The following is a 12,937-nucleotide window of genomic DNA, read 5'->3' on the forward strand; positions in this document are numbered from 1 at the left end:
GTTTGGGATCCTCTAGCTTTGATGCTGCCTCTAAGAAAATGAGGGGGCCTGCAGAGCCTTAGCAGGTAGCCCACACCCACCTACCCCTTTAGTAACACAGAGCTGGCCTTTGGGAGACCCCAGACCCCGACACCAATCTCAAGGTTCTGCTTTCACGATGCAACTGGGAGCAGCTAAAATCTTTTATATTCAGCCTCGCACAGGTTATCTGCCAGTACTGGTTTTTGTGCTGGAAGACTTTGGATTTGGACTTGACCGTGCCTTCTCCCCTGAAGAGGCAATAATGCATGCACTGTTGATGAAAAATCACCCAGAGATGGGACTATATGCCTCATGCTTATTTTCAGTGCTATGGGACTTTTTAGGGAATGATACACACTGATGGCACACCTAGCAGCTCACTGATGTTGCTTCTACAGCGGTGGCAGAAGTTCTTGTCACCTTCCTCTCCTGAAAGGATGGCCTCGTCAACCCAGGTACCAAGACACAGCTCCTCTAGTACGTTACTCAGACACAGGAGCACACCTGACAGTGCAGCCTGCTGGTGGTGCTGTGTGTGAGTGCACGCATGTGCACACCTTTGCGCACACACACACACACACGCAGGCTTTTATAGGCATTCCTGCCTACCCACACTTGTAAAGCCCCCTTTAAATTTCTGTTACACTCAGTGTTTATCTCACATGTATCTACTGTAACGAAATGTAACTCAGAGCCTTTCTTCATAAACATAGGTCTGCTTTTGTTTGTACATTTGCCTAGGAATAATTGTTAGGGTAGGCTCTCCAGGTTCTTGGGACTCTCTCACAGTGACACAGGGATTTACTTTGCATTGACTGCTGCTGCTTTCTGCCAGCATTCTCTCTACCCACCCAGGACTTGGAGGAAGTTCCCTACAGGATGCCAACACTGGATAGGACTCATCTGAGGATATGGTGTAGTTGAGAACTGTCAATGTTAGGTTAATGGTTGGACTAGGTGATCTTCAAGGTCTTTTCCAACATAGATGATTCTGTGATTCTGTGATCTGGGTGATATTCTTGCCTACTGTGTAGGAAAAAAGCGGTTTCTCATTTTGAGGGGAAAAGAGGAAAACACCCCAAGCCCCAACAAGCTTCCTAAGCAACTCTGCATACTAACCTAACGCAACGCTGCCCTGAGTGTGACAGCTTTGGTTTTCCCTTCTGCTCTGTCCCACTGCAAGCTCTACCCGTTCCCTTACTGCTCTATCCATGTGTGCAGTCAGCAGGGCAGAGCGAAGTCTGGAAGCACCACGCCATCCTCTTTGGGGGATGTTTTGTTGCTTGAGCTGCTTACCTTGCTAGGACACAGCAAAGAAATATTCCATCCCTTTCACTTTTTTCTAGCAGGTACGTGTTGAGAGAGAAATTGCTGGAGGAAATAGAAGGACTAAAAGCGGTTTATAGAAGATTGAGCTATGAGAGGTTAAGAGATCAAGCTGCTAGCAAAAATAAGACACCACTCCCTTTCTAATCCTGCAGAGTCATGCTACCCCATCAGTTTTACTGCTTTCCCACTGTAGGAAGTGAAATGGGAACTTCAGAACTTTCTTATGGAGGGTTTTTTGACAGAGAAAAGGAGGTGAAGTGGGTGATAAGGAAACAATACTCACTTGTGCATTCTGGTTGCAAGTAGAACACAGGGGACACATAAAGGAACATTTCCAAAAGACAATGTGAGCTTACTGCAGGACTTTGTGTGTGGGCAGTGGTGTCTCCTACTTTTCAAGTTTCCTTTTCTTTCAGTCTATGCTTGTTCTTTCCAGCACAAACTAGCAGCTTCTTTGCAGGCTGAACACCCTTTTTTTGTATTTACTTTGTTCATTTTCAACATTGTGCTTCCTTCCCTGATATGGCCACGATGCGTTTCCACCTTACCACCCACACCACAGCTCTGACAGTTGTACCAGCACGTTTTCCCTCTGACCATCTCATGCTGTACTTCTGCTCCTGATTGATGATTGCACAGAGAAGGGTTTGTCTTTTGCACTGTGCCAAACCTTTCTACATCACCACAAACTCCTGTGACACTTTAAGTAACTCCTTCTACAGAAAACAAAGTTTCATTGACAAGTATGTCTAGCATCGTTTTGTTTTTATATTCTTGATGGGCAAGTTATTTGGTTTATTTTTTCCTTAGGCACTTCTACTATGAATCATGTTTTCTATTGCCTTATGTCGTATTCAGTGAATTGCACACAAATGGTTTCTGTGAGACCTTTTCAGCTTAACATCTGGGCCTTTGTACCAGGCGAGCTGCTCTTATCGACAGTATTTTGTATATAACATTTTTTCCTGGGGTTCCTCCTTTAATTATATTAAAAAATAAATGATACACTCAGTTTCCTTTCCTCAGTAATAAAAGGTGTCTGTTCTATGAGCGGGGAAGTGGTAGAGCCTTTCGATTATTCACATGAGCCCAGCCACCATTTCACAGATGCTAAAAACCTGAGCAACAAGGTAGGTGATGCAGCTGGTTGACAAACCTGTAACAGTAACAGTTGGCATCAAGACACAGCTCTGTTCTGCTCAACAGTAGCAACAACAAGGCACTCAGGTGCCCAATTTGTAACTTCCACCTATCTCATGTCTATCAATTTGTCAGGGATTAACTGAGCAGCGTAGCTATGGTGCACAATGCTCAGTTTGCAACAGGTCTTCCTTCTCCCTCCCAAAATAGGAGGTTCTCTGCAAAAGCAAAACCAGTGTAAGATGTTCTCACTGTATTCCTGCTACCTGTGTTACCTACTCTGAAAGTGGAGGAGTTGCAACTTGTGCCCTGCTTTTTCTGGAGGGGGCAGGTAGCAGGGGTGTGATGAATCCCTTACATTGGGGATTATATTTTAAAAATAAACTCTGAACCAACTCTTCACTTCCCGTTTGGATAGTGACTTTGAATATGAGAAATGAGGAAGTGCACGGAATGAAATTCAGCAGAAAACAGAGAAAAAAATGGCTGCTAATCTTGAGTGTAGATGGAAGTCTGTGCTTCCCCTTGCTAATGTGCATCATAAGGACATCTAGCAGCCCACTCTTCTTTACATGGAGAGATAATTCACAGCACTGCTACACCCCGGCGCTGCCATGGAAGAACATCACTGCATCAGTGGTCAGACACAAGATCAGTATTCTTTAGACATCACAGCCAATACCACTAAATAGGAATAAAGACTCAGCAATGACACTGCTAAATGTCATCAGAACTGCTGTACAGATGAGTGTGGGATATTGGGTGGGAATGTAACAGTAAAAAAAGAAGAGGAAAAAGAAAAAAAAAAAAAGATAAAACATCTCTGTGTAACCACAATGGCAAAAATGTGACTCAGAAAGGCCTATTTTGTTTTTTGAGGAGGAGGAGGACAATAACAATACTGTCACCAATGCATGCAGTGATTAAAACAGGAAGAGGAAGAGGCTTATCCATACCTCTGCTCATTCAGATCCTTCCTGCTAACATCTTTGTTGGTGACACAGTGGGACTGAGTGCACCCTCAGCAAGTTGCCAACAACACCAAGCTGTGTGGTGCGGTCAACACGCTGGAGGGAAGGGATGTACCATCCAGAGGGACCTGGACAGGCTGGAGAGATGGGCCTGTGCAAACCTCATGGAGTTCAACAAGGCCAAGTGCAAGGTCTGCACATGGGTCGGGGCAATCCCAAGCACAAATACAGGCTGGGTGATGAGTGGATTGAGAGCAGCCCTGAGGAGAAGGACTTGGGGATAATAGTGGATGGAAAACTGACTATGAGCCAGCAATGTGCGCTCACAGCCCAGAAATCCAACCACATCCTGGGCTGCATCAAGAGCAGTGTGGCCAGCAGATCAAGGGAGGGGATTTTCCCCCTCTACTCTGCTCTTGTGAGACCCCCCCCTGCAGTGCTGTGTCCAGCTCTGGGGACCCCAACATCAGAAGGACACGGACCTGCTTGAGCGGGTCCAGAGGAGGCCACTAAGATGCTCAGGGGGCTGGAGCACCCCCTATGAGGACAGGCTGAGAGAGTTGGGGTTGTTCAGCCTGGAGAAGAGAAGGCTCCGGGGAGACCTTATAGCGGCCTCCCAGTACTGAAAGGGGCTACAGGAAAGGTGGGGAGGGACTCTTGATCAGGGAGTGTGGGGATAGGACAAGGGGTAATGGTTTTATACTGAAAGAGGGTAGATTTAGATTAGATATAAGGAAGAAACTCTTTTTACTGTGAGAGTGGTGAGACAGTGGCAGAGGTTTCCCAGAGCAGCTGTGGCTGCCCCCTCCCTGGCAGTGTTCCAGGCCAGGCTGGACGGGGCTTTGAGCAACCTGGGCTAGTGGAAGGTGTCCCTGCCCATGGCAGGGGGGTGGAACTAGATGGTCCCTTCCAACCCAGATAGTTCTGTGGTTCTATGAATCACTTACACATAGAAAAGGAAAATCAAAGCTGGTTGATGACAGCCCTGAAACACTGTAATTCTTCAATGGAAAAATGAACTTCATTGTGGTGTTTAAAAAATAAAATGCTCATTTCAGAAGTCAGAAAACACAACACCTTCTTAGAAGTAAGCTGTGCCAAAAATCTGCTTTGGGTGGGCGGAACACACTCTGTGGAATCAACTGTTCATATTTCAATCAACAGTAATCAGCTGTAACAGAGAAAAGCATTCAGCCGGAACAGACTGAATACTCTTTTCTTGTGGGAAGGAGACTCGAACCCCCTGCCTGGATGTAATTCTCTTAAATAGAACAACAAACTTCCAACAAAGAAAGGGGACCAGAATTCTGACCTTCTGCTTTGAGGGAAAAGGTGATGGGCCACCTGGCCCTTCTGGCTACATTAACTTCATCCCTATCCACAAGCAACAGCTACAACTTAACAGTTGATCTCTGGTACAAAATAATAAACTGAGCAGGCACTCTCCGGGCTCTTGTCTTTGTTCCTGCCTGGATAGAAGAATGTCTGACACCACCACCAGATGTTATTATTCGCTGCTGGGATCTTAGATAGTGCTCTTCTCATGAGATACCACTCAAGTATGTTTCTCTAATGCAAATACTGTACTAACATAAAGTACATACCATACACTAACATAAAGAGCTTATGGACACAATCACCACTGCTAGATGGCTTTATTAAGTGTCTTGAACCACATTTCCCCCAAAGGTAACCCCCTAATTTCCAATCTTCAAAACAATTAGAGGCCTTTTTATTGTTGTTAAAACTGTCCACAGCACTGATTCTTCCACTATTACCACCAGAATCAAGTCAACCTTTCTGTGGGCCCCTCAGCCACACTTCTATTGAGGAACTCAAAAACCGTCTTTTTCAGGGTATTCCTGTATCATTCCCAGCTTGTTCACCCTTCCTCAACACTGACTGCAAAATACCCCAAGTACTGTAGGAACCAAGTGCGTTTTTCTGCAAAAATCTTGAAGAAACCACCATCAGCAAATCAGCCCCAGTCCCAACCCAGGCCAAGTCAAGCAGTGGGAGGGGGATGGCGAGAGGAGAATCGCTCGCTCTGGTGCTGCCTGTATTGCCCTTCAACAGCAAGTGCTCCAGGCACTGCCTGAAGAGCAGCTTTTCACCACAGCATAATTAACTTCTGGAATTGGGGTACCTTTAGCATCCGAACTATTCGTAGGCTCCTTTACCTTGAGTATTTCTACATCGCCGGTGGTTTGGACATTTTCGGCAGTAAAACGGGTTCTAGACAAGGCTCTGGGGCTGCCCTCACCCCCCACCAAACCTAAATGACACTTCCTGGTCTGCGGAGTTTCCTTCTCAGAGGGAACAAGTTTGGCCCTTTCAAGCTCTTGTGCAGGGATATGCATCCATGAACAATGTTTTCAACAAAATGCTTTTTCTCAAGTGCACAGGATATAACTGCATTCACAGAAGACTTCCATGACCCCTTGACTGAAGACTTTTTACAAGCAGAATCAAAACACTTTGTAGCTGCTTACAGCGTGGATGTAGGGAAGACTCAGGAGCTCCTAGATTCTCTTGCTCTCTGTCTCTGGTTCTCCCTGGGTGTCGCTTTCCATTTGGCCTAAGACTTCAGTCACACTCAGCCTGGATTGCCTAATGAGAGAAGGGAGAGTGCAAAATAATTTTATGCCTCCTGACGAAGGCATCACTGCAGAATCCCAGCTCCTGAAAAGTTTCTTCTGGAACTGGCACTATTTGTGTTTTAGTAAGTCACACAACCAGTGTCATAACCTTTTCTCCCCAAAGCCTCCAGCTGTCCTTCTTCTTTCCCCTCTTCAACGGGGATGGAAAGAAGGCAGCAATGAAGGAAAAGTTCTGGCCTCTCTCAATTTTAATGTGCTTGTCCTGCTTGTCTTCTCAGCCACTGCAAAAAGTGAAAACCTGATGCAGAATTACTGGGCCAAGGCAGGGCACAAATTTAAAAAAAAAAAAGAGAGAAGAACCGAGGTTTAGAAAACCTAGTGTGTCATGGTTTAAGTGTTTGAACCCCACAGACCTAGACACACATCTCGTCAAAGACTCAGACAGGCAGAGCTGTTCCTTACCACTCCGCTAACTTCTGTTCATACAGCTCCCTGCGCTCACGACTTCTCTTCTCCTGCAAGGTCTCACCAGTAAGTTTCTGCATTATGATTAAGAGGCCCCCTGCAGGGACCCTAGAGGAGGAAGCAGAAGAGTCACAAGTCACCCAGGGGACATGCAACAGTAATAACTTACCAGTATCAGCAAAAAGAGCATGCGGGGGCCAGCCACCAGATCAGTGGAGCATAAAGTTTCCCAATACTCACATCACACCGCAGACTAAGGTACTCCTATTCTACTGCCAGCCCCTTCGATAACATAATTTGAATTCACTCATTGACAGGCACCCACAGGGCACCCACAGGGCAAAGGGGTGGAAGGATTTAAGGTGCCCAAACAACTCCTGTAGATCACCTAACCCATAATTTAGACAGTCACACCCCTGCTTAGCTTCTGTCCAGCTCTGGAGGTACTTGTGTTCTCCCTGGTAAAGCTCCCTAGGCTGCTTCCAGGCACGCCCACAGCTGACACCATCCCGACAGTGCTAAGTGGCACACATAAAGCTCATTCTCTTGTCCAGGCACGATCCCCAAATTCACTTGTGAGGATACTCACAAGTCAGTACTTAGAAGAGAAATCCCAGTTCTGCTTGAAAAATCAAGACTTCTCCTGAGTTAAGAGGTCATTGTCCTGATGGACAGAGCCCCTGAGAGAGAACCGTGGGTTCCTCCTTGCCCCAGAGAGCCTTAGGAGATACTGACTGCAAGACATCCACAAAGAGCCGTGCCACCTTACAGCCTTGGGCTGAGCAGCCCAACCACACAGCTTCTTCCTCAGCATTTCCTAATGGCTGCTGCTCCACATTCTGGCTTTGATGGAGCCTATTTTGTAAAAAATCATTTTTACACACATTCCTAGCCTAGGGTTTGGCAGTTCCCAGGGTGCTCCCTTCTTCAAAAGGTGTCAACATGACAGTCAACATCCCTTGTGCACCATGTGGATTCTGAGCTGCTACAGAAGCAGTGGCTGATGAAGCTAAGAAGGGAGCCCAAAAGGTGTGTCTTATACTCCTGCCTTTACCCACAGACAACACATTCCCTTAAAACAGATGTCCAACAGTTCTGCACACAGTGATTGGGCTCATCAGTGACCATGCCAAGGGAGGGGGACAGGAGACACGTCTATAACCCATCCTCACAATTTCCTATTTAACAGTAGTTAGTGTCTCCTCCAATAAGCAAATAGCAGCAAGTAAGATGTTCTATTAAGAGCACTGAGTTCTTACCACTGAGGAAGCAGGAAAACACAAATCAAGAAAAAGAGAAGGAAAAAAAACAGTTTAAAAGCTGGAAGAATAGCCATCATCATGAGGTCCCAAGAGAGCTACAGAAAATCCCTCAAGGTAACAGAGGAAGGGAAGCTTCTGTAGCCCCACCTATGATTCAAGGCTTGATGTGCAGGGCCACCATCTAACAAACACCCTTGAAGAGTAGCTGTGTCTCGATCACTCATTGGTAGCAGTTACAACTCACCCAAACGCTGTTCCGAACACGAAGCCGCCTGCGAGTCCCTGCAGGCCCAAGTGCATTCTGAAAATGGCTCCTGTGAGGGCTAAAAAAACCCACAAACCCACTGAAACCACAAACAGCCCCCCACCAGCCATCACATACAGACAGAGGGAGATGCTTTGCTGCACTTCTCCTCTCTGTGAGCTGACATCTGCTTTTAACACTGCAGAAACCAAGCACTGTGGCCAGCGGGAGGGACCCTCACCATACAGTCACCACAGTCCCTGCACTAAAACATTGCACAAAGCTCCTTCTGCTTCAGAAAAACTCCCCAAGAAATGCTAAGATGTATCTATGAAAGTAAAAACTGAGCTCTCTCCAGGCTGGAGCATGATATCCTTCCCCCTTTTTTTTTTCCTATTCAACAACAGCTAATAATAGTAGCTGCCATGTAAGGCAGAAAAGATCAGTAAAAACATGTATCCAACTGTAAGGGCAATAAAGCCTGTAAAACTAAACAAGCAGATCACTTACCCATAGCCCTGTTGCCAAAAGCGGACATGCAGAACTTAGAATGAAAAGGGTAGTTTACAAACAGCGCACTGAACTGTTATAAAGAGCGGAAATAAGAAATGTTTCCCCTGCTAAACAGGGTTTATGAGAGCAGCTTATGCACCAAGTGTTGCCTTTACCCTACACATGCATTCTTCACCCCAAAAACTCCAGCAAGTGTCTGAAGATGAACTGATAACCACAAAACTCCCCAATGGTTTCAGAAGTGCATCGAGATCTCTCTGTTACAAACATGCAGCAGTTAAACAATGGAGCAAAGTCACAATGGCAGTTGGTAGAGCAGGAACAAATCCCAGGAGCACAGAAGCTAGAGACCTGCTCAAATCCAAGAGATGGGGATTTCTGCTTACGCTTTTCCACTTATGACCCTTGCCCATAAAAAGTACACAAGGTTATAGCAGTCTTACCTCCTGCTGAAGCAAAATTACTGATGGTGGTTTTATTGCGGTACACAGACAGACCAGTGCTCACCATGCTGCAAAGAGAAGGCACAGAAGAAGTCAGCAGTTGCATGTTGCATACGGAAAAAGACAGGTAGCAAAACACAGCCTGAAACAAAGCTAGATTGCCTTAAGCCAACCCTCTGGTTGCCTCCAACTGCCTTGTTGCCCACCTGTCCAGAGCGCACATGTGCCAGCCACAAGTGCCTTGATCTTCTGTGACTTTACTGCTGGCAGCTGCACAGCCAGAGGCCAGGGAATACCAGGATTCCCGGCCTGGATCTGAGATACTATTTCTTTTTCTTTTTTTAATGATTTTTTTTTTCCAACATATGTTCAAGGATAAAAGGAATTGAGCAATGAAAAGGTCCTGTCAGTCAGTCAGCCCTGATGCAGGATCTTTACCCGCAGAAGCTGAATCTGTGTGTCGGCAAGATCCTGCCTGACAGACAGTGCCCACCAGCAGAGCTAAGTCACACTCATAACGTTGGCAGGGCCACCTCTTCTTGCAGCATGAGACTTCCCACCAGAGTAGGTACACCATCTCCTCCAAAAACATCAGTTAAGCCCCAAAAGACTCTGTTCTCAGTTTAGCAGCCACAACCTCCCCAGCACTTTAGTGAGGCTCCTGAATGACATCTACAGTCAACAGCAATCTTCCTCTCCTTCCCAACGCTCTAACGTCACCCTAGCCTTTGTACAAGGTAAAACTACACAATTTGGTTTTAAACTGCAAAACTCAAAATTTGCACAACCGCAGGGAAAAATCTTCAACTTGGACTTTACAGAAACAATTAACGCTGAGCGGGAAATATCTTCTTTCAAAGCCTTTTACAAAGGGTTAGTGAGAAAGGGTGATGATCCGACTGCATGGGAGACATCTGGTGGAAGATGAGGAGGTTACATGCCAAGCCCAGGGAAATCTGAAGAAATCAGAACCTCCACGAGAGAAAGCAAGCAGTATGCCAGCTAAACCTAAGAACAGATACTAAACCAAATGGAGCCAAAGAAGCCAAAAAAGCTCATGAAAAAATTCAGAAACAAACAAAAAAATGAGAGAGATGGAAATATAAAACAATACCAGTTGATACTGCCGGTATCTTAAAAGCAGAAGGGAATTTAAACAGAACATCCCTGCAGATACAGTCAATGAAGGTTTAGGACTACATATAAATTCATCATTCTGAACAGCAGGGAACGAGATATTCCCAGTTTAAAAGGGCTTTATTTGGAAGAGTGTGCTTAGTTTGATGCTATATTGTCAGAAATGCACTGGCACCTCTGAGGGAGAAAAAAAGGGAAGCAGAACACTATCTCTGCGTTGGCTGCACATGTGTAGGAAAAATGTGAAGGCCTAAAGAGGTACATACAATGGTAGGTCTGATGTCCAGCGACTGCTTAATAACAGGATGATCATCTGCATGCGTTTGAGGACGAGAACAAAGAATTGTGAGTAATGCTAGCGTATACAAACTAGGAGTAATGAGACATAACCAAAAAATTAGAATGGGATAGAAAGTTCTTCCAAAAACAGCCAACACACTGTAACACTCTCCCAGAGGAAAATGCAAAAAAAAAGGGATGAAGCAAAGGCAGAAAGAAGCCATCAAGTACAGGGAAGAACAGTATTCAAGTCAGCAACAGCATGGATGAGATGTAAGGAACAGGACTTTTCCAATTTTAGTTTTTGTGTTGGTTCATTAGAAGATTTGAATTCTGGGGTAACTATAAAAGGTTAAATCCTCTTCATGTTCACACCTTCTCAATTAGACTCACTGTTATCACATCACTTTGAGCCTCAATCAATCACCAGGACTCTCTCAAGGAGCTGCAAGCACTGCTGGCACGAAGGGCTCCTCGCCCCTAGTGCTTAAGCAGAAGCCAGCTCTTCTCCCACTACCACTGGGAAACACTTACTTGAATATTGTCACAAAAAGAGCTACTCTCCAGCTCCAGCGCCAGCCATAGCGGATGAAACTCCTGAGACCAGCCCGATGTGCAGATTGCTAGCGGGGAGAGAAGACAGGTTACAGCTCACAGCCCTGCTCCCCCTCACCAGCATCGCCAGCACCACCAGCCCGCCGCAAGCTGGGGTATTTGCAACAGGTTGTGGGACTCGTGTCACTTGGGAATGATACCCTGACCCTCAGTGATCACGTCAGTCATCTTCAGAGGAAAAGCCGCTCACATTTACCCCAGCCACCAACAGGAACACCAAGAATTAATTCCAGTTTGTAACATCAACTGGTCTTTCTAATCCCAGTGCTGAAACACATCCTGGGGGACAGGGAGAGCTTTCTGAGGAAAAGTGGGAGAGCAGCAGAGAAGAAAGGGGGACTAACTAGAAACTAGTTCTCAATTATTACAAGTTGTAAGTACTAATAAATAATAACCATAATAAGTTTAAATGTTAAGGGACCATCAGGCCTGGATTTCAGCACTGGTGCTTAAAAATTGGGCAATATACAGCTTTTAAAAAGAGGTAAACATAAGCTTCATAAAAATTAAAAATATTCCAGTTAATACCACGGAAGAAAACAAATTCTCTCTTCTAGTGCCTGTGGTGTTAAGTGCTTGGCCTGGGTGCAGGTATACAAGAGTGTCCACAGAAGGGCAGAGTGAAACCAGACACCCATACTTTGCAGGTTGCTTGGAGAAGGGCCAAATCTAAATAGTCACGTGAAATTAGGCAGATTTTTAAAGGGTTTTTTTCCTAATAGTCCAGGTAAGCACCACTTTAATTTAAAAACAAACTCCCAGTTTAGTGTAGTGATAAGCTAAAGGAATTTTAAGTGGTCTTAACTCACAGGAGCAAGAGGGCAGCACCAGTTGGACACTGGGAGTTCTCTTGCCGACATACTGTAATTTAAAAGGCGAAAGCCAAGACGAAGGGGTTACTGAGCCATATAACACCCACCCAGAGGCGCTGACCTAACCGAGGCCGCTGGCTGCCCCGAGGCCTCCTGTGCCCCCACATCCTGCGGGCTCCAACAGCAACTGCTCCCGCCCGGAGCCTCCAGGAGGCCTGAGCCTGCGGCGGCCGTGGGGCGCTTCCCCGGGAGGCCCGGGGCCATTCGGTCCCCGGGAGGCCCGACCGCTTCCCCCGTGGACACCCCCGCCTCCCCGCGGGGCTCCCGTCGCGGGTGGGCGCTGCCGAGCCGGCGCGGGGCTCGCTCGTACCACGGCGTCGGCGCGGTTGTGGAAGAGCTCCCCGTGGCTGCTGGCGATGAAGGCCTTCCGGGCCTGGCGGAAGGCCGGCAGCCCGCCGTACACCCAGCCGATCACTGCCCCGGTGAAGGCCGACCGCACGATGTTCATCGTTTCCTCCGGGTACCGCTGCCGCTCGCTGCAAGGGAAGGCCGGGGCTGGGCGCCGGAGCCACGGCGGCCAGCGCCGGGCTCAGCGCCCGCAGCCGCCCGCCCGCCCCGGCCCGGCCCGCCCCAGCCCGGCCCCTCACTCAAGCCGCCAGAGCTCGCTGAGCCGCTCCCAGCCCGTCTGCGGCGGCGGCGCGGGGCGCCCGAACTGCGGCTGAGCGCCGACCCGCTCCGCCATGGCCCTCCTCGGCGGCGGCGGCGGCGCTGGGCGGGCGCGGCAGCGCCCCCAGCCCCTCGGCGGGGCACGGCACGGCACGGCGGGAGCGCGAAGGGGCCGGGCCGGGCCGCGGTAGCGCCCGCGGGGAGGGCGGGCGGCTTCCCCGCAGGTCTTCTCTCTGCTGAGAGCGACGGGCCGGGGCTAGCTGACGCAATAAGAAGGGAATCAGGCCGCAAAGTCCCCAGTTCCCGGTGGCGACTGGCCAGAGGAAGGCTCCAGCAAGCCTGACCTGACAGTGGAAGTACACACACCCCGAGTATTACAGTGACAGAGAAAAACTGACAGATACACTTCCCCTGTCTTTGGGGGAACAGCTGAGGGTTAT

General features: G+C 47.8%; 1 protein-coding gene across 5 annotated transcripts in view; it reads right to left on the minus strand.

Annotated features, from left to right (window-relative positions):
* Positions 1–12,657, minus strand: part of TIMMDC1 (translocase of inner mitochondrial membrane domain containing 1) — a 30,206-nt gene extending 17,549 nt beyond the window's left edge. For 2 of the 5 annotated variants that reach the window (XM_074900705.1, XM_074900696.1), the window contains exons 1-7: positions 12,479–12,647; positions 12,202–12,367; positions 10,939–11,027; positions 8,989–9,056; positions 8,033–8,111; positions 6,524–6,634; positions 5,954–6,071 (exon numbers count right to left, since the gene is read on the minus strand). In XM_074900705.1, the coding sequence (XP_074756806.1) occupies positions 5,984–6,071; positions 6,524–6,634; positions 8,033–8,111; positions 8,989–9,056; positions 10,939–11,027; positions 12,202–12,367; positions 12,479–12,573 (696 nt within the window). In that variant the 5' untranslated portion in view covers positions 12,574–12,647 and the 3' untranslated portion in view covers positions 5,954–5,983. Of the gene's footprint in view, positions 1–4,770; positions 6,072–6,209; positions 6,343–6,523; positions 6,635–8,032; positions 8,112–8,988; positions 9,057–10,938; positions 11,028–12,201; positions 12,368–12,478 lie in introns of those variants that run through there. The other 3 variants (XR_012633234.1, XM_074900687.1, XM_074900677.1) reach the window with 3 other exon arrangements.
* Between the last annotated feature and the right edge of the window lie 280 nt (positions 12,658–12,937).

The sequence above is a fragment of the Athene noctua genome, chromosome 1 (assembly GCF_965140245.1).
Source record: "Athene noctua chromosome 1, bAthNoc1.hap1.1, whole genome shotgun sequence".
NCBI lineage: Eukaryota > Metazoa > Chordata > Aves > Strigiformes > Strigidae > Athene > Athene noctua.